This window comes from Octopus bimaculoides, chromosome 2 (assembly GCF_001194135.2).
Source record: "Octopus bimaculoides isolate UCB-OBI-ISO-001 chromosome 2, ASM119413v2, whole genome shotgun sequence".
Taxonomy (NCBI): domain Eukaryota; kingdom Metazoa; phylum Mollusca; class Cephalopoda; order Octopoda; family Octopodidae; genus Octopus; species Octopus bimaculoides.
Window position 1 is genome coordinate 135,135,735 of NC_068982.1, and position 22,810 is coordinate 135,158,544.

Below are 22,810 nucleotides of genomic sequence, written 5' to 3' on the forward strand. Positions count from 1 at the left end.
GTGTGTTTGTGTGAATGTGTGTGCGTGTTTGTGTGAATGTGTGCGTATTTACGTGAATGTGTGGGTGTGTTTGTGTGAATGTGTGTGTGTTTGCATGTGTATGTTTGCGTGCATGCACGTGTGTGTGTGTGTGTGTCCTCTTGATATTACATGTTAGTCGTAAATGAATGTCAGTCATACAAGCAGTGTCATTCATTTCCAATATTCTGCAGAGACATGTCTGGCCATGGAGAAATATTACCTTCCTTAGAAACAAGGGTTAGCAACAAGAAAGGCATCTCAGTTATAGAAAATCTGCCTCCAGTAAACTCCATCTGACCTAATTAAGCATGGAAAAGTGGATGGTAAATCGATTATATACTGGCACCTGATGCAGCTTGCTAGTTTACCAATTCCATGCAAACCATCTAACCAATGCCACCATGGACAGTGGATGCTAAATGATAATTTTTTATTTATATATAAAAATCATAATCATCCAGTGTTTTAAATCCGGGTTTTGTCCCCATTAACGAGGGTGGCCGGATCTACCTCAGTGTCATAGCAACTGCCCTCACACTATCTCTCCATCTTGCCTGGTTTTGGGTATCCTCTTCTTTCAAACCAACCCTCCCAATCTCTTCCTCCACCTGTCCCCTCCACCTTTTCCTTGGTGTACCTCGCTTTCGCGCTCCATTTACCACAAATGCAATCACCCTCCTCAACACATGCCCATACCAACCATTCCTCAAACCCCTGCATTCCCATCAAATCCCCAATCCTCCTTTTATCAAACAGCTTCACCCCTCTTGATCATCATCGTTTAACGTCCGCCTTCCATGCTAACATGGGTTGGACAATTTGACTGAGGACTGGTGAAACCAGAAGGCTGCACCAATCAGATTGGAGCCTGGTGTAGCCATCTGGTTCGCCAGTCCTCAGTCAAATTGTTCAACCCATGCTAGCATGGAAGGCAGACGTTAAACGATGATGATGATGATATATACATATATATACACAACACATATACAGAGAGAGAAAGAGGGAGAGAGGGTTTCTTTTAAGTCAGATCAAATATGAATCTGTAGAGTACTGAAATATTTAAGCTTAACTTCTGATGGATAACAAATAAAATGACAGGACAAAAGATTGACAAATGTCACAGACTGTAAGTCTATGTAAAAGGATTTAAAAAAAAAACAGGTTTTAAATATCATTGATGATAGGAATGGTTTATATAAAACGGTTTTAGTTGAAGATCACAAAAGCTTTTTGTCATTGATTAATAATGCTACTTCTGCTTTTTCCTCCTCACACATCTATTCCTAGTCAGCATTTTAATGCTCTATGCATTAAATGTTAACAGTTAATTAGTCAATTCCATGAATGTTTGAAAGCATCAGAAAGGCAAATCTCCTCAACCATTTGTGTGTTTCTATGTTTTCTCAGTGTCTCTTGACAGCCTCCAAATCCTCTTGAAAGTTTCAACACCTGGTGGCCTGTAAATTTCCCTCTCAGTCCTTCATCCTGTTGGTGTCCATTTTATTGGTACTTTTGCGTACCAGTTATTTGGCTACCATAGGAGAGGACCAGTCAATCCCCATTCTTTGTTTAATTACTAATCTCACAGCCTTTAAAATAATACTTTTCTTAAAACTTCATTAACATCAGCCTATACTGGTGCCACATTAAAAAGGCCACCCATGTTGGCACTACATTAAAAAAGGCACCCTGCTGGTCCTCTTACAAAAGCACCAGTGTTGGCACCACATAAAAATGCAGCAAGAACACTCTGTAAAGTGGTTGGCCTTAGGAAGGGTATCCAGCTGTAGAAACCAAACCAAAACAGACTATGGAACCTGGTGCAGCCCCTGGCCATGCCAGTTCCTGTCCTGTCAAACCATCCAACCCTTGCCAGCATGGAAAATGGATGTTAAATGGTGATGACGATGATGATGTTCATCATCATTTTAACATGTACTTTTCCATACTCACATAGATCAGATGGGAGTAAGTTGGGAGAAAATTTATGGTCAGATGATCCTGCTATCAAATTTCATTTGTTTGCCCAAACAAGAAACAGCTCAGACATGTTTACATGAAGCACTGGAAACAAATGACACCGTGTGAATGAGCCCTTTGTTTACAAAGTTTGTTCAACATATCAAGAACCCTGGACATACTTTTGTAGTGGACTGCAAGCAAACACCACCAGTAACAAAGCTATATTTTACAATCAGCAAGCACACAAAGGAAAGTATGAACTCACATCAGCACACACATACACACATGATGAGCTTCTTTCAGCTACCATCTACCAAATCTACAAGGATTTGATTGGACACGGGGCTACAATAGAAGATACTTGCTCAAGGTCCTATAAATATGGATTTTATTGGATTATATACTTCAGACATACTTTTGTAATCACACCTGATTCAGTTCATCTTTGATAAAAGGCAAGCCAGATTATCACCCTAAACTAATTCAGTATATTACTGGTAGCTATTTTATGAAATCAACAATTGAGATGTAAAGCAAAAACCAAGATTTGAACTTAGAGTGACAGGGATTACAACAATTATCGTTACTATTTGCACTCACCCACTGCCCCTGTCTTCATCTACAAAATCATCATAGAAACTTTGAAATTGTTGCCACCCTGTCAAAGTATACATAATGGGTGTAAGTTATAGACCAACCTGTGTATCTGCTGGCTATGCATACAAGGGTATTAGTTCCTTTACCCAGCGTGCTGCTTGACATTATGACAGTTTGCACTCCTAATTTGTGAATACATTCTATAGCTTTAATGGAATCTGTTAAGTTATTAATCTTTATTCCTGTAAGACACCTAAAAAGAAAAAGTAAAAGAAAAAAATGTTGGTAGAGAACAATATCAGAGCATACGATATGCTTGTGTATACATGTGCAAAATGTGTATGTAAAAATATGCTTGTGAAAATATCATGGGAAAATGCGTATGTGGCAATATGTGCATAAAAATGTGGGTGACTGTGTTAGCAACTGCATGTGGACAACTGCACGCACCTGTGAGTGGTTGTATTATGTACCTGGGAGTGACAGCACATGCTTGCACGTCAGTGCTTGTATGTACATGTAAGCAGCTGCACCAGCTTGCATGCACTGGAAACAACTGCACCAGCCCTTCCCATTGCCAGCTCTCGTCTGTTTTGAAGCAAGGTAATAATTCTCAACTATCAAATGACGAACAGCTCAGACGTGCTTTTTATAGTTGGTTGCAAACAAAGAACACCGACTGCATTCATAGCAAAGATGTTGTTTACAGTTGGTGAAAACATGTGAAGATGAGAGGGGGAATACAAACTTACTCATACAAACACACACAGGAAGACATAGGATGAGGTGGTGAAGCATGATCTTTGAACTTAGAGACTCACAGAGGCAATGACTGGTAACCGAGACCTTTGGTGATGTGCTGTGCTTGAGAGGACCCTGGTGGCACATAAAGAACATTTTTTGAACATTGGGCCTCATGGCGGCAAAGTGGCTGAGTTCCTTTTGAGCATTGGACCACACAGAGGCAAAGTGGCTGAGTTCTGCTCGAGTGTTGGGCCACATGGAGGTGAGGTGGTCGAGTACCTTTCAAGTGTTGGGTCTCACAGAGGCAATGATCAAGACCTTTGGTGTTATGTCATGCTTGAGAAGAAGACCCATCAAGCTGAGCAATATCGCATTCATGGCAGATACCAGTGTCACACAAATTGGCACCTGTGCAGGTGGCACGTAAATGCACCCATTATACTCTTGGAGTGGTTGGCATTAAGAAGGGCATCTAGCTGTAGAAAACCATGCCAAATGGGACTGGAGCCTGGCACAGCCTTCCAGCATGCCAGCCCAGTCAAACTGTCCAACCCATGCCAACATGGACAATGGATGTTAAATGATGCTGATGAAATACATGCACACACACACACACACACACGACAGAATTGGCACCAGTTTCACTCACAAGACAATAGTCAACCTGTGGCTATAGTACAGAATGCCAGCAGACAATATATATTCAGTGGGACTGAACTCCTAATCACATGGTTCCAAAGCAAACTCCTTAGCTACACACCCATATCTGTGCCTTTAATTAAATATAAACAACATAAATAGTCAATAAATATACATGTTGTAGAATTAAATCCGTGCATAATGCATAAACAAGTTCCTTACTCAGCTTCGAATTGGTTAGGGACTGTAATATCAGAAAGTGGTACAAGTATATCTCGGTAGACAGGGAGCAATTCTTCAGGAACATACTAAATGGAAAAAAAAACCCAAAAATTATATACATGTGTGCTGATGTGTACACATAAATACATATACATTATTAATATTCTCTTCCCCAAGGCAGTGAGCTGGCAGAAACGTTAGCATGCCGGGTGAAATGCTTAGTGGTATTTCATCTGTCTTTACATTCTGAGTTCAATTTCCGCCGAGGTCAACTTTGCCTTTCATCTTTTCGGGGTCGATAAATTAAGTACCAGTTGTGTACTGGGGTCAATCTAATCAACTGACTCCCTCCCAAAAATTTCGAGCCTTGTCCCTAGAATAGAAAAGAGTATTCTCTTTCCCATATGTCATTAATATTATATTACCTTAGTCATGTATAGTAAATAAGAATTACTTTGCTTGTTTTATAATAATTCCATCCATTTTCCCCACCCACAATTCCTGGGAAGGTTGTGGAGGTAAAATCTTCAGGCATCTCTTCCAAAGGGTCCTATCAGAAGCAACAGTCTTCACACTGTTCAGCTGGATTCCCAAGTGCAACCAACTAAGACTATGGATATGATCCAACTGTTTCCTGCTGGTTGGCTTGGCTTGAAGAATTTGTCTTGTGATTCTTTCTGGCAACATTCTAATCACAAGTCAATAGCAGCAGAGTTGTGACCTCTCAATGCAGAGAAATAGCAGCTCAATTTAGAGAGACTCCCTGATCTCTGAGCTATTCATCCTGTTAGTAATATTACTCCAGAGATCCTTCAGAGGAATCCTATTTCAATAACTTGTATGAAATTGTACTCTTTGTCATAACCCAATGTTCCAGACCAGTGGTTCCCAAACTATGAACGGAATCCTAGTGGGTCGCAAAAAGTTATAAAATTACGCATTAGCTTTGATTAACTGCTGTCTATCGAGATAGTTCAAGACTCATGTTTTCTATACCAGACTGGTTGTTTTATCAAGCAGTAGGCTTTTTTCACAAACTTAACATATCAGAGGTGGTCATTTTCTCAAGTTATTTATTCGTACTTAATCGTAAAAAGGAAAAGTCTGTTTTTACCTATTTAACTAGGCGCAGTACAACACTGACCGAGCCAATAACAGTTACTGCTTTGAGGTTTTGTATTAGAGTTAATACCTGCCCATAGGGTATGGAGATGTTGAAACAGTTACAAAACGTTTTGTTTCACATTTAATATAAATAGTAAAAAATTTAAATAAATAAGACAGTATGGATTTCACTAATAAGTTTATAAATTATTCAAAACAGTATAGGAGTGATTACCAGGAGGCTATTAATTAGCCAATGAAATGATTGGAATAGACAGCAGCTAGACAGTAGATGGATCAATAGAGCCTGTCTGATAAACGGTAGAGTTAAATGGGTCGCCACAAACTGGTGTCATAAATAGTGGGTCGCGTCTCTAAAAAGTTTGGGAACCACTGTTCCGGACTGTAGGTGAGGATAGACAGGAAAACAGAGTTGAAAAAAGCAAGTTTGGCATTTTTACCAACCTCTCATCTTCTGAGGATTTGATGTTAGAGCCGGTGCACTACTCTGCTGCTACTTGCATTTCTAGCATCCAATTTAGCCTCCTACTGTCTATCACTCATTAATTTGGCCCTGAGATACTTAAACATCCCTGCTTGCCTCAGTGATGTTCCACCCACGTGTACTTTCCTGAGTGGACCAATGTCTTGATCTGTGTACACTTACTTTCATCCTTGCCTTGCAACACTCAGCAGTGAATCGTTTCAGTGTATGTAGGCAATCACTGTTTAATAACCAAGTGTTTGAAATAGGCAGTGCTCCAGCATGGCCTTAATCGTGTTCACTAAAATTAACTAAAATAATGCTAAGTCAAAGTTTATAAATATATTTTATGAAATGATTGTAAAAAAAAACAATGAAAGAACTTACCATTTCTCCATTATCACCCATGACAGGATCACACACTGCAAGACATTAAGGAACGAGTATTATATTTTGATTTAACCTGTCCATTTTCCCATTCTAGTATGGGATGGACAAATATATATTACTGACAGGTATTATTTTACTGACGCATGGATGCTCTTTCTCTCACAAACTTACCTGTTCAAGTAAGGGATTTTCTTTATTCATTCCACTCGATTTTGAAAGCCCAGAACCAGATGAAGATTGTTGGCAGGGAAATGACAACAAAAACGTCATTGATTTGACTCAATGCTTTGATGTACAGAATGATGTAAATATTCATGAACGCACATGCACACAGATATGGCTGTAGGTGCAGGTGTGGCAACATAGTTTATGCAGGTGTGGCAACATGGTAGGTGCAGCTGTGGCAACATGGTTTAGAAGTTCACTTCCTAAACACAGGATTTTGAATTCAGTCCCACAGTGTGGCACCTTGGGAAAGTGTCTTCTACTATGGCACTTGTTGGACCAAAAGCTTTGTAGGTAGACTTGGAAACTGAAAGAAGCCCATCGGGTGTATGTGCGTATTTTAACCTTGAACTCAAAAACATAAGGAGTTGGAAGGAATGTAGCTAAGCATTTTGTCCAATATGCTAATGTTTCAGCCAGCTCACTATATGAATACTAATAATAATAATAATATTAATAATAATAATAATAATAATAATGATCAGATAGAGAATAGGAAACCAGACCGTGTTAATTGAGAAAGAAAGCAAACAATGCTGAATCATAGATATAGTGCACCCAGCTGACAAGGTATGCGATAAGGAAGAAAGAAAAGTCGATAGATATGACAGGTTAGCTTGGGAGGTTAAGCGGCTGTGGTCAATGAAAAAGGTGGTAGTAGTACTAATAATTGTTGGAGCCCTGGGAACAGTGAGTAAAAATCTCGAGAAGTACATGGAACAAATAGGGGCTGCAATAAGGGTGGAGCACTTGCAGAAAACAGCATTGTTTGGAACCATTCGAATACTCCGGATGGTGCTCGAAAAATAAGGGGTGTTACCTTAGTTTACTGGTAGTGAACAGCTGACACTGTAGTACATCTGCAGTGTTAGAAGCTGTGCAAAGACAATAAAATAATAATAATAATAATAATAATAATAATAATAATAATAATAATAATCCTTTGTACTAAAGACAGAAGGCCTAAAGTTTTGTTGATTATATTGACACCAGTACTCAACTGGTATTTATTTTATCAACCTCAGGACTCAGCTGGCACTATTTTATCAACCCTGATGGGCTGAAAGGCAATGTCGACTGTGGTGGAATTTGAACTGAGATTGTAAAAACTGACAAAATGCTGTGAAGCATTTTGCCTGCTGTGCTAACAACTCTACCAGCTTGCCACTTTAATAGTAGTAATTCTAGTTTTTGGACAATGTCAGCAAATTTAAGGGAATGGGATTAGTCAATTACACTGACATCAGTACTTGACTGGTCCTTCATTCTATCAACCCCAGAGAGGGTGGGGATGAACAAGTAAGTTGATCTCGGTAGGATTTGAACTCAGAATGTGAAGTCCAAGAATAAATACTGCAAGACAATATTTCCAGCACTCTAACGATTCCTCCAGTTTGAATAATAATGGTTTATTTAGATAAAAGGCCAACAATTTTAGAGTGAAAGGGTCTGTTGATACCATTATGCCATCTAGTACTTGACAAGCACTGGTGCTTTATTCTTATTGGCCCCCGGGAGGGATGAAAAGCAAAGATGACCTCAGCAGGATTTGAAATCAGAATGTCAAGTCCAGGAACAAATACTGCAAATCAGTGACTCCACCAGTTTAAAGAACAATGGTTTCTTATTTAGATACAAGAACAGCAGTTTTGAGGGAAGGGGCTAGTCGATACCATCACCCCCTTCTACTACTTGCCAAACACTGGCACTTTATTCTTTTCAGCCCTCTGGTGGCATGAAAGGTAAAGATGCCCTCACCAGGATTTGAAATCAAAAAGTAAAAAGCCAAAAGAAATACAGCAATGCATTTTCTCCAATGTTCTGATGGTTCTATCCATCCATTATCCATCCTGTCAATCTTTTTTTTTTTTTTCCTAACATAAACAAAAAGCCTGAAGTGTCTTAGACTGTTGTAAGCAAGATGGAGAAAAGGAATTCACTACTGAGCATTAAATCAAAATAGTTTTCCAATATCAAAAAAGCAGTTTCATGTAACTTCTATTCTGTAAGTCATTCACATAAATATACATACGTATACATTAGAACCACTCAATAAACAGATACACACATATACATGAATATGTTTACTCTTCAAATGATTTACTGTGCTAACATTACGTGAAAGAGGATAAGTGAGCTTATTGTGGTTCGTTCATTTTCATACAGTTGGATGGCATTTCTAGCAATGAAACATCAAAAATGAAACAGAGCTAAGGCAAATAGAATTATGTACCTTGCACACTTCTACAAATCAAGCAGGAGACTACACTGGACTTGCCATGCTGGGTATAACACCCAGATCTCACCCTAAAATACAGGGTGGCCCAAAAGTAGGTTTACAGTTATCACGTAAACACTTTAAAATTTCTTTTAAAACATTTTATCACATTTAAATTTCTATCTTAAAAACTGAGAATGGAGCTTGACAAAATTAACTAAATTAGCATAGAATAATGGTTTCATATTTTTTTTATATTTAAGAAATTAAACTGTTAATATATGAATGCAAAAGAGATAATTGAATAACTGTAAACCTACTTTTGGGCCATCCTGTATATATCTACATGCATATACATGAATACATCATCATTTAATGTTCATCTCTCATGCTGGCATAGACTGGATGGGCTGACGGGATCCAACAGATCTGATGACTGCATTGTGTTCTAGTCTCTGTTTTGACATGGTTTCTATGACAAGATGCTCTTCCTAATGCCAATTGCTTCACAGAGTGTACCAAGCACTTTTTTGTGACACCAGCATTACTAAGGGGGTCACCAAACCGTTTGCAAGACTAAAATCCCCTTTGACTGAGTTGGGCTACAACAGAGGAAGTCAGCTGCATGCTATGAGGTGACGGGTTAAAGTTAGAAAGATAAGTGCCAGAACAGAACAGATTTCATGCTGTAGAAAATATATATATATATATATATATATATATATATGTATATACGTAGGTACTGTAAGTTTAAAGGTAATACTTGATAAGTGTAAGCACCTGCATATGCCAGATAGTGCCAGAGGTGAGAGAATATATCAAACATAAATTGAAAACAGAACACAAAGGGTATTGCAGTACACGTGTTTCAAGCTTTATAAACAATCTGTTATTACATCAGCATAGGTATATTATTGATATAAAAGATAGTTTAAAGCTCTCTTCAGCCGCAAACATTGTTAGGGTATGTGTTAAAGGAATGTGATAAACCTATTATAATGGATAATACTAAGTGTACTTTTTCTTTTGTGATGTAATCTTTGGACTAGCAATGCTTGCAGCTAAAGAGAGCTTTAAACCATCTTTTATATCAATATATCAATAATATACCTATGCTGATGTAATAACATATTGTTTATAAAGCTTGAAGCACATGTACCACGATATCCTTTGTGTTCTGTTTTCAATTTATGTTTGGTATATATATATATATATATATATATATATATATATCAGTCTTCCTGGAGGAAGACTGATATTTGATCTTTGCATGTCAACAGCTGCAGGATTAAAAAAACAAAGTGAGCAAAGAAAAGATTCCAAAGGGATGATGTTCTAGGAAGATAGGACTAGGAATAGCAGTTGGCACAGGTGAGGACAGGGAGTTTGATGTAACAAAGAAACAAGAGGCAGAGAGAGGAGTGAGTTTGGGGTATCTGAGTGGTAGAAGTACAAGACAAAACAGCTCTGAAGAGGCCCATTATTGTAACGACAGAAAAATAGAGAAGGGAGACAGAAGTTGCAGCATGTCCATTATAAATATATAAATGTATCATCATCCTTTAATGTCCGTTTTCCATGCTGGCATGGGTTGGATGGTTTGACATGGAGTTGACCAACCAGGGGGCTGTTCAGACCCCATTTGTCTGTTCTGGCATGCTTCCTATGGCTGGATGCTCTTCCTATTGCCGACCACTTTATAGCGTGAGCTGAGTGCTTATAAGAACCTATTTTAGAACTGGATGGTCACAGTAGGGGCATCTTTGATCATAGGTCTGCTTCAACTTTTCAACTAAACTAAGCTGGAATTAAACAACAACAACAACAGCTCGTTAATTTCAGTCTTGATTCACTGCTGTTATAGATAGTCAGCATCAAAGAACATCTTGTTGCCTTCTTATTTCTTTATTGCCCACAAGGGGCTAAACACAGAGGGGACAAACAAGGACAGACAAAGGGATTAAGTCGATTACATTGACCCCAGTGTGTAACTGGTACTTAATTTATCGACCCTGAAAGGATGAAAGGCAGGCGAAGTTGACCTCGGCGGAATTTGAACTCAGAATGTAATGGCAGACGAAATACCGCTAAGCATTTCGCCCGGCGTGCTAACGTTTCTGCAAGCTCTCCGCCATTGTTCTGTTGGTTTATTTACAATTATTTACAATTCCTTGCTCTAATCTCCTGCTCTCTCGTGTTTATCCTTGAAGCACAGGTCCTATGTAATTGTCAGGCTGGATGACTGATTCACTTGACATCGGTGCATGTCCATCAATGGTGGGCCTAAGTAAAACATGTCTAAGGACCAACCCTAAGGCACTTGACTGAATTCTGCTTTTTAAGCCATAACTAGGGTCCAGACCAGAGCAGACATGGGAATAATGGTGAATCAGGGTAAGTCCTTACTTATAACTGCACTTCTGAAATAGTAATTCAACTAAGGTTGCAATTTAATGCTAAATTGACCACATCTATTTTAAGATGAAGTTCTGTTGTTAATATCACTTTTGAAGGATCATCCAAGAAAGAAGTGCATTTTATTTATTTACTAGCTGGTCCTGTACCGTCAAAAATAACAGCTAACTGTAGTATTTTTATATATAAATTGGCACTTGTGCCAGTGGCATGTGAACAAAACATTTGAGTGAGGTAGTTGCCAGTGCTGCTGGACTGACTCCTGTGCAGGTGGCATGTAAAAGGCATCCACTACACTCTCAGAGTGGTTGGCGTTAGGAAGGGCATCCAGCTGTAGAAACTCTGTCAGATCAGATTGGAGCCTGGTGCAGCCATCTGGCTCCCCAGTCCCCAGTCGAATCGTCCAACCCATGCCAGCATGGAAAGTGGACGTTAAACGATGATGATGATGATGGATGGTAAATCAAATTAATACACTTGTCAATGTTATCTAATGGTTGTCTTTTGAGGTGTGACATCAATCATCATTTGTTATTGAAAGAACGCTGGTTCACACATACAAACATTCACACACTTCCTTTGTACATGCACACATACTTACACAGAGTTGAAACACTGTTTGATATTTCTTTTTAGTGTTGAATGTTCACTATCCCACTTCCATTGCACACACACACACACATACTTTCCTTTTACGGTACCGAAATCGTGATGGCACCTGTACCAGTAGATCACTAAGAGCACCGTCCAAGCATGATCATTGCCAGAGCATCAGCTTTCTGGCTTCCGAGCCAGTGGCACGTAAATAGCACCATTTGAGCATGATCGTTACCAACGTTGCTGTCCTGGCACTTGTGCCAGTGGCACATGAAAAGACATTTGAGCGAGATCGTTGCCAGTGCCCCTGGACTGGCTCCTGTGCAGGTGGCATGTAAAATACACCATTTCGAGCATAGCCCTTGCCAGTACCTCCTGACTGGCTTTCATGCTGGTGGCACGTAAAAGCACCCACTACACTCTCGGAGTGGTTGACGTTAGGAAGGGCATCCAGCTGTAGAAACACTGCCAAATCAGATTGGAGCCTGGTGTAGCCATCTGGTTCACCAGTCCTCAGTCAAATCGTCCAACCCATGCTAGCATGGAAAGCGGATGTTAAACAACGACGATGATGATGATGACACATATACTCACATATAGTTGAAACACTCCCATTACCAATTTGCTATCACCCCTTTCTTCCTTATTCATCTATCACCCCCTCCTTTCTCATTCATATGTTGTGACAGAGAAAAACACAAGAGTATTATTATAGTAGATGTTATCCTGCTTAACTCTGTCATTCAACATTTAGAAATACAATGAATGGAGGTTTAAGTTTTATTCTCTACATGTAATTGTAACAAGCTGCATGTTATTTTCTCAAACCGACAACCCTCACCCAGTTTCAATAGAGCAACCAGGAAGATAAAACCACTTATCTGGGGGTTTTTTAAAGCAAGGATAAAAATATTTAATCTGTGTGCATTGAAAACTGGATACAAAATATTAAATTTTTTTTAAATGGCAATTAATAGGACACATGCCCTCCTTTTTTTATAAGTTTTCAATTCAGCAAAAAAGTTATTGAGTTAAATAGCATGAGCTTACAGACCTTCCATTGTTGGGCAGGTGTTTTTATATTATCATATCTTCTGCTGGGACTTAAACAAGAAACAAATGAAAAGAGAAAACAGAGTCTTACAATATATTGTGTTGGGATTTTCTTGTTTCATTTCTCTTATTGCTTCACCCACTTTTTCCAGAAAAGACTTTGAGGCCATGTAACCTGTATATAATAATATACCAAGTAGAAAATAATAAACCATAAAGAAATGTAAGAGACGAGAACAAAAATGAAAGAAAGGGTAAGTAAAAACAGGTTTTGGCAATGCCCATGTCTAAATTAATTTCAGAAATGACACAAAATAGACAAAGGTAAATGGTCAGGTAGAGTTTAAATACAGTAGCAAACGCTTTATGATGCAATATTTGTGAATTAAGACAGTCACCAAAATAAAACTAACTAAAGCGATTATAAAAAAAAATTACTAAAAAACTTAAATAAAAATCTTAACAGCTCCAGTTTATAACATTTATATGTAATATATATCGAAGGACTTCTTTCAGTTTCTGTCAGTCAAATCTTCTTACAAGGCGTTGGTCTGTCTGAGTCTATAGCAGAAGACACCTGCTGAATGTGTCACAAAGTGGGATGGAAACAGAAACAGAAACCATGTGGTTGGGAAACAAATTTCTTAACCACACAATAATGTCTTTATATACAAGCGTGTGTGTGTGTGTGTGTGTGTGTGCATGCATACACACAAATACATATAGACAAAATTGAAATAGGTATACATTGTTTGGATACAAAAAATGAAATTCAGTCAACATGACTAACCAAATAGTGTAGAGAGATTCCTAGCAATTAAAAAAAAAAAAAAAACCCCAGCCCTCCAAAAGACAGGTTTTCTAAGGGCATATACAATGCATAAAATGACATCAGATCAGTCTCAGATTGACTATATTTGTGACCTTAATACATAAAGAAGCAGAAGATAGAAGTTAAGAAAAAAACAACAAAAACAAAACTAGAACAGAAAACTTGAAACGTAAAATAGGATAAGTAAGCCAATGATATGAAACTGTCAGTGAGGACACATAAATAAGAGGACACATAATAAACATGTATTTTATGAAGTATCAACCAGAAGCATTGAATTTAGACATTCAGGTATATTTTAATTGAAAGAAACCAGAAATTTTCTCTCGTAAATTAAAATTTTATTATCAGATATAAACAATTTTATTGTTTGAAAGAAAGATTTCATTGCATTTTTTTTTAGTTTCTGACACTCTTTAATGACAGAGGTAGTGTGGATTTCATTCAGAAAATATAAAAAAAAAGAATATAAACAATAAGTCTACCTTAGTAATGAGAAATTTCAGCAGTCAACCTGAACCATAAAACACTAACTATACAGAGGAATAAAAATTGTTGAACAAAAAGAAATTCACTCATTTGTTTAAGCACAGCTTTGATGTGATCGAGGGAGGGATTTCAGGCATGATTTTTATAGTCAGAAGTGATTCCTGTTGTCAAGCATAACCAACTTTTCAAGTAAGGGATTTTTCTTTTTTTTTGTGACCCTGCTAGTACCGGTGCCACATAAAAAGGCACTTGTTCTGGTGCCAGATAAATAGGCACCTGTTCTGGTACCACATAAAAAGGCACCTGTTCAGGTGAGTGTTGGTGACAGGAAAGGTACCCAGTAGTAGAAAGTCTGTTTGAATAAATTCTGTCTGACCCATACAACCATGGCAAAGTAGACGTTAAATAATGATGAGGATGAAGATGTCCCCTTACAACAATTAAATTTCTATTCACTAATTGTTCCCAACACAGACCAGCACCAGTTTCTTCAGACTCCAGAATTCACTCCATCCAAGCCAGCTAGAGTTATGTAACTTGGTTATGGTACGGCATTAGTAATACAAATACAAACTCACCACCGTTTGGTTAGGTTCTAACTCAACAGATATGTAAGTAGAAAATTGACAGAGGTGTTAGAGCATAACACAAAATGCCTTGCAGTATTTGTTCCTGCGTTTGGCACACTGAGTTCAAATTTAACAAGGACATCACAGAGTTCATCCTTTCAAGGGTCAGTAAAATAAATAAACCAGTCTAAGGTGATGGATTGATGCAAGTGCTAGAGTTCAGGACGAAATGCTTTGTGGGTGGCAGACTTAATCTGTCATCATCCACCACATCCAGTCCCTAGGTGACTTTAGTGGAGTTTACTCTGCTGCAGGAACTTTAGTCAGGTTTCTGGTTCAAGTTGACCATCTCTTCCTCCAATCAGTCTGAGAAGCTTTTAAATCAATCATTCCACTACTCTTCATTCCTCGACTAATTAGCATAACAGTGCTAATTTTGATTGTTGTTGTTGTTGGCACTCCGTCGCTTACGACGTCGAGGGTTCCAGTTCAATGGAACAGCCTGCTCATGAAATTAACGTGCAAGTGGCTGAGCACTCCACAGACACGTGTACCCTTAACGTAGTTCTTGGGGGATATTCAGCATGACACAGTGTGACAAGGCTGACCCTTTGAATTACAGGTACAACAGAAACAGCAAGTAAGAGTGAGAGAAAGTTGTGGTGAAAGAGTACAGCAGGGTTCGTCATCATCCCCTGCCAGAGCCTCATGGAGCTTTAGGTGTTTTCGCTCAATAAACACTCACAACGCCCGGTCTGGGAATTGAAACCGCGGTCCTATGACCGCGAGTCCGCTGCCCTAACCACTGGGCCATTGCGCCTCCACCAAATGTTGATAGAAGGCTAGCAATTTGGGGAGAAGGAGTAAGTCGATTTCATCGACCCCAGTGTTCCACTGGTACTTATTTTATCAACCCGAAAGAATCTCTGAAATGTATTTGAACCAAAAACATTCCAGTACGTAGTCCAACATTACAATAGAACAGAGTCACCAGTCCAAACAGCTAGAGAATGGTGACAATAATACCTGTATGACTTGACCATTGACACATCATAGCTGTACAGGAAGCCTGTTCACCTTGGTATTGTCTGACCACTCCTGCAAACAATTTGGCTTTCGTTCTTTAATGTGCAATAAAGATTTTAGGAAAAGTTGCTTTTATTTTAGATTTACACTTACCTGTCAGAATGAAAGAGAAACTGTTTAATTTGTTCAGCTTGAGCCCTTCATATAACTCATCAATTTCTTTAGCACCAAGTACTTGACCCTTGAAATACTGATAACCTGTAGAAATTAAGGAAATAGATGTGTGTGTTTATACCAAAGCGGCACTAGAATTTTAAAATAGCTCTTTCACCTTTTACTCAGGCTAGCTGAAGTGATATATCCATACAAATCGGTCAGTTTTTCATAAGTCCCCAAAATGTTTGAAGCAGCAATATGTTACTTTCTGACCAGCCAAAACAAATCACTACATTAAAATATATATATATATATATATTTATCAGTGCCATTACCACCAATTGTAGCTGACGATGTTCAGAGAAAATGTAAACAAATGGAGATACACATGACCAAGCACACTCACACGACTTTGGGTGGTCTGGGGCTATAGTAGAAGACACTTTCCCAAAGTGCCTTGTAGTAAGGCTGAACCACACTGAAATCAAAAACATGACTGGAAAATGAACCTCACCACAACACAGACAGACCTGCACCTACATCACACACATGCACACACAACATCATCATCGTCGTTTAACATTCACTTTTCATGCTGGCATGGGTTGGACGATTTGACTGAGGACAGGCAAGCCAGGAGGCTGCACCAGGCTCTAATCCGATCTAGCAAAGTTTCTACAGCTGGGTGCCCTTCCTAACGCCAACAACTCTGAGAGTGTAGCGGGTGCCTTTTACATGCCACCAGCACGTGGGCCAGTCAGGTGGTACTGACATCAACCATGCTACAATGGTGCTCTTTACAAGCCACCGGCATGGGAGCCAGTTAGGCGGCACTGGCAATGACCACGCTCAAATGGTGCTTTTTACGTGCCACCGGCATGGGAGCCAGTTAGGCGGCACTGGCAATGACCATGCTCCAATGGTGCTTTTTATGTGCCACTGGCATGGGACCAGTCAGCTGGTACTGGCAACGACTACGCTCAAATGGTGCTTTTTAAATGCCACTGGCATGGGAGGCAGTCAGGTGGTACTGGCAATGACCACACTCAAATAGTGCTTTTAATGTGCCACCGGCACGGGTGCCAATCAGACAGTACTGTCATCAACCACTAAAATATTTGTTGTTATCCATGAATGATATTAGTCAGGTCCATGCCAGCATGGAAAAGTGGATATCAAAATAATGATATGACCTACCTGTATGATTTGAGAGTTGAACAGAGTTTATGGCACTTGTCTCAAACCCATGGAGCTGACGTCGGGAAAAGAAACAAAAGTGATTTCAGTTAGTAACAAATACGTTAACATCAAACATAATAGTCAGCAATAACTTTATTTTCAGTCAATCATAATTATGAAATCTGAACTTTAGCAATGGAATAAAAAATGGTCTGAAATTTTAACACAAGGCCAGCAGGTTTGAGGGAAGGACAAAATTGATTAAAATGACCCCAGCACTCAACTAGTTATTTTACTGGCCCTGAAAGGAGGAAATGCAAAGTCAATCTCAGTGGAATTTAAACTCAGAATATAAAGACAGAGAAAATACTGTTAAGCATTTCACCTGGCGTGCTAATAATTCCTTTCTTATTTCTTTACTGCCCACAAGGGGCTAAACATAGCGGGGACAAACAAGAACATACAAAGGGATTAAGTCGGTTACATCGACCCCAAAAGGATGAATGGCAAAGTTGACCTTGGCGCAATTTGAACTCAGAACGTAACGTCAGACGAAATACTGCTAAGCATTTCGCCCGGCGTGCTAACGTTTCTGCCAGCTCGCAGCCGTACTACTCTAGGCACAAGGCCCGAAATTTTGGGGGATGGAGTTGGGGGCAGTCGATTAGATTGACTCCAGTATGCAACTGGTACTTAATATTTATTGACCCCGAAAGGATGAAAGGCAAAGTCGACCTCAGTGGAATTTGAACTCAGAACGTAAAAACAGATGAAATACCGCTAAGCATTTTGCCCGGCGTGCTAATGATTCTGCCAGTTTGCCACCTTCAATGGAATAAAATTTGATAACGTAAATTAATTCTTCTCTGAAATACATTAATCAAATGATAAAATATAATTTGACGGTGATGAGCTGGCAAGATCTTCTGTACATAGCAGAAAATGCTTAGTGGTATTATTTCTGGCACTCGACATTCTGAGTTCAAATCCCACGGAAGTTGACTTTGCCTTTCATTACTTTAGGGTTGATGAAATAAAACACCAGTCAACCATTCAGGTTGAATGTAATTGACTTGCCCCCCCTCTTCTTGAAATTGTTGGCTGTGAACCCTGCAATGAAATGGGGTCCCATTCACTTATATGCCATAGATACTGGAGAACCAACCCTATGAATTCTAAAAGCTTGGAAGAAGAAAAAAAAAAATTTAGGAAAGTCTGGATGTTCCAATGCCCACCAATAGATTAAGTACCAAAGTTAAAAAAGGAATAAGCACTGGGGGTCAATTTGTTTGACTAAACCCTTCAAAGTGGTGCCCCAGCATGGCCACAGTCTAATGACTGAAACCAGATAGACGATAGTAAAATAGGAACAGTTTTACTCTATTGTTTCAAATGATAATAACACTTGAAGTGGGTTTACCGCTGAGGGTACTTGATCATTGATTACAGAGTAAACAACACACACACACACACAAAAAGTCTGAATAGAATTTACAATCAAATTTGAAACTTATTCAAGGTCTTAGAACAAACTAGCTCCAGAGAAATTATATTCTGAATTCCAGCTCTAATATTGCTTCACCATTATTAAATAACATTGTTCTCATTTCATACAAAACAGCTGTACATAAATTTGCATTTATAACTTCAGATAAACATGTTTCTGCGAGCAAAACCATTGTCTTTTTATGGTAGCTAAAACTGAATATGAAGTTTCTTGTTTGATTTCATTCTATTTTACATTTATACTTCTTAATTTCTCATTCTCACTGTAGGTAAGTATTTAATGCATTTCAGGGAAGAATTAATTTACTTAAGAAGAATTAATTACTTAAATTAAATTTTATTCCATTTACTATTGTATTTATTTACAATAGTAAATTTTGTCTCATTCTTTCCAAGCTATTCCCCTGAAGAAGCTTCAAATCGAATTTTAGATATAAAAATGAGATTTTACTTGCAGAAAGTTAGGAGCCACAAACATAAATATGGATATTCAGCATCAAATGAAAAGAGAAATTTTAACAAGTAAGCAGTGTTAGCCCTGATGTCCACAAGTGTTTTATGTATAGTGCATGTCATTTAAAACTGTATATCTTGTTAGCAGGTCTGTAAATGCTTGTATGTTGTGTGTACCTCATCTATGTATGAATGTAGCTCCATATATGAATGCATATACCTGTGAGACATGAAATGCTACTAACACTACACACCAACTGTTCTTCACCCACAAACAAGTTACTCATCAATTCCTATACCAATTTGCTAATCATAGGTGCAGGCATGGCTGTGTGGTAAGAAGCTTGCTTCCCAACCGCATGGTTCCGGGTACAGTCCCACTGCATGGCACCTTGGGCCAGTGTCTTCTGCTATAGCCTCAGGCTGACCAAAGCCTTGGGAGTGGATTTGGTAGACGGAAACTTATATATATATGTATATATTTGTGCGTGTGTGTCTGTGTTTGTCCCCCTGCCATCGCTTGACAACCCCACCTGACATCGCTAGCTGTTCGGCAAAAGAGACCGATGGAATAAGTACTAAGCTTACAAAGAATAAGTCCTGGGGTCGATTTCTTCGACAAACACCCTTTAAGGCAGTACTCCAACATGGCCACAGTCAAGTGACTAAAACAAGTAACAGAATAAAAGAGTATCATGCTATTCTGTTCCACCAGGCCAAGAAATGTCTCACCACATTGTGGACCAACTTGAAGACATCTGTTTCTTCATACACTTTTAGCTCCCAATGAGTGAATGAGGGATTAATTCTTAACCTAATTAGATCTTGCCACCCTGTTCTACAAAGCCAAGAGAAAACACCTTCGCAAAACAAAGAGATAACACATGACTTCCTGCAGTGATCTTCACAGACAAACAAACGATGCCACACATTTTGAACCAATAAAGCCAACCAACAAGGGCACCCTTCTCCTCCTCCTCCACACACACACACACACACACACACCAGCAATTTGAAAAGATTATAATCACAAAATCCCTTCCACAAACGAACTAAAAGTAGTTGTTGTGAATTTCTACTTTTCAGGACGGAGGAGTAGAATAGACAAATAGGTAGAATAGATAAGCAGAGAAGCAAGCAGGTAGAGGTGTAACTAGATAAGTAGACACACATACCTGGGCATGAATACAAAAAAATACACCATGGTATGTGACCATGTAATTGATTAGTTTAAAAATATTCAAAAACATCATAAAATCATGATTTCATTGAAAAATTGTAATGGCCTTAGACAAAAAAAAAAGGTCTAAGTATTTATATCTTTTATTTTGTGTTTTTTCATCTCACTCATATTTATCAATAAATTCCTTTATATTTTAAAACTTGTTTGATATTCCAATGCTGAAATCAATATTTACAGTTGTGGTGTCTTATTGCAATCAAAGTGAAAATATTATCCCATTGGCACAACATGGAAAGACTTCAATCATTATGTAAATGATAGGAGAGTAAATACACAAATAAGTGACATCCTGCTGTTTTCTCCTCAGTGAGTGGCGAGGGAGGACTGAAGTGGAAAACAAGCAAATGAAACAAGGTCAATGGAAAATAAATGAGTGCAAGCATGGCTGTGTGGTAAGAAGTTTGCTTCCCAACCACATGGTCCTATGTTCAATATCTTTGATTATAACAATAGGCTATGTGAGTGGATTTGGTAGACAGAAACTGTTTATATTGATTATATTTACATGAAGGATTCACATCATTTTCATCATCATCATCATTGTTTAATGTCCGCTTTCCATGCTAGCATGGGTTGGACGATTTGACTGAGGACTGGTGGACCAGGAGGCGACACCAGGCTCCAATCTGATTTGGCAGAGTTTCTACAGTTGGATGCCCTTCCTAACGCCAACCACTTCGAGAGTGTAGTGGGTGCTTTTACGTGCCACAGGCATGAGGGCCAGTCAGGCGGTACTGGTGATGGCCACGCTCGAAATGGTGTATTTTATGTGCCATCTGCACAGGAGCCAGTCCATCGGCACTGGCAACGATCTCGCTCAAATGTCTTTTCACGTGCCACTGGCACAAGTGCCAGGGAGGCGAAGATATTAGGAAGTGAATTCTAATTATCTAATTATCCATGCTAAGTCTACAGTGGTTGCTATACAATAGAAACATAATTATCATAATTAAGACAGAAAGTAAATTGTACCATTTGTGATGTTTAATTGTTCAACTGCAAAACGTGTAAAACAGATCACTTACAATCTATACCACCTGATTGTCTATAAATCTGTTAATGTCATATTCAAAGAATTAAACTGATTAATAAATCTCAGCTTACTTTTTGATTTTAAGTATTTGAATTGATTTTTTTATCTGTTTCAGTCATTTCCCTGTGGCCAAGCTGGGCCACCACCTTGAAGGGTTTTAGTCTAACAAAGTGAGTCATGACTTAATTTTTTAAGCCTGGTTTTTATTTTGTCGGTCTCTTTTCTGCCAAACCTTTAAGTTTGGAGATACAAACACACAAACACTGGTTGTCAGGCAGTGGTGGTGGGGTGGGGGGACAAACATGGACACATACACACACACCCGATGGGCGTCTTTTCTTTAAGTTTTGAAAACTACTCACAGGGCTTTGGTCAGCCTGAGGCTATAGTAGAAGACACTTGCCCAAGATGCCATGCAGTGGGACTGAACTCAGAACCATGTGGTTGGGAAGCAACTACATTTTACTTATGTCTGTCATTAGATTGTGGCCAAGTTAGGGCACTGCCCTGAAATGTTTTAGACAAGCAAATCAGCCCCAGTACTAATGTATTTTTAAGCCTGGTGCTTTTTCTGTTGATCTTTTTTATTGAACCACTGAGTCAAGAAACATAAACAAACCAAAAGTGGTTGTTAACCCTTTCATTACCAAACCGGCTGAAACCGGTTCTGGCTCTGAGTACAAATGTTTTTGTTTTTTTTTATAAGTTTTGAGTTAAAATCTTCTACCAAACCTTAGTCACAATTTATGTTTCTAACACTAGCTGAATGATAACTAAGTTATTTTACTAAATTCTTTGTTATATTTAAAATTAATTGAAAGAAATACAGAGCATCTCAAAATAAATACAGTAATGTAAGGGTTAAACAGTGGTAAGTGGGTGACATACAGACATATATAGACACACACAGCAGGTTTCTACACAGTTCCTCTACCATATTGATACAAAAGGCATTGGTCAACCCAGAGATAGAGTAGAAGACACTTGCTCAAGGTTCTGCACGGTGGAACTGAACCCAAAGCCATGCAATCACAAAGCAAACAAATTTCAAGAATGAAGTATAATTAATTGGATTGACCATAATGTAATATTTAGTACTCACTTTTATTAATTAATAGAGTAATATTTACCTCCCGTTAGCGAAGGCAGAGGTATTGTTTTCAGCTGTGTTTGTTGGTTTGTTTGTCTGTGGACAAGAACTGCTGGATGGATTCAGATGAAACTTTCAGGCATGTTTGGCCTTATGATTAGCATGAACTGATTAGATTTCGGGATTGATCCGGTACTGGACAAGGATTCTGGATTATTTTTCCGTTTTTTTTTTACTTCGTTTTTAAGAGTGGTTGGGTTCATTTTTAGTATTCTTGTTTGTGAGAGAAATCGAGTTTATTTCAGATATTCTCATTTTAAAAATCATCTCTGGCTAATCGTTGAGAGGACATTGGTGTTGCCTTGGTGGAGGTTTGCACTCTCTGAGTGCTCTTGTTAGTACTTATTTTTATTTAAAAAATAGAGTAATATTTAGTACTTACTTTTAATAAAAATAAAATTTTATTTTTACCAATTTATATTGCAAGATTCCTGATATGAAATCGTGTGTTGAAACAGATATTGTTGTACTTGGGGATGGTCATTTTTTTTTTTTATTGCTAA

The 22,810-nt window shown here is 38.5% G+C and overlaps 1 protein-coding gene across 1 annotated transcript in view; it reads right to left on the reverse strand.

Annotated features, from left to right (window-relative positions):
* Positions 1 to 22,810, reverse strand: part of LOC106873490 (pyridoxal kinase) — a 55,590-nt gene that overhangs the window by 23,935 nt on the left and 8,845 nt on the right. The window contains exons 2-7 of the mRNA XM_014920875.2: positions 16,941 to 16,995; positions 15,741 to 15,845; positions 12,763 to 12,846; positions 6,161 to 6,195; positions 4,186 to 4,271; positions 2,682 to 2,833 (exon numbers count right to left, since the gene is read on the reverse strand). Coding sequence (XP_014776361.1) covers positions 2,682 to 2,833; positions 4,186 to 4,271; positions 6,161 to 6,195; positions 12,763 to 12,846; positions 15,741 to 15,845; positions 16,941 to 16,995 — 517 coding nt within the window. The remainder of the gene's footprint in view (positions 1 to 2,681; positions 2,834 to 4,185; positions 4,272 to 6,160; positions 6,196 to 12,762; positions 12,847 to 15,740; positions 15,846 to 16,940; positions 16,996 to 22,810) is intronic.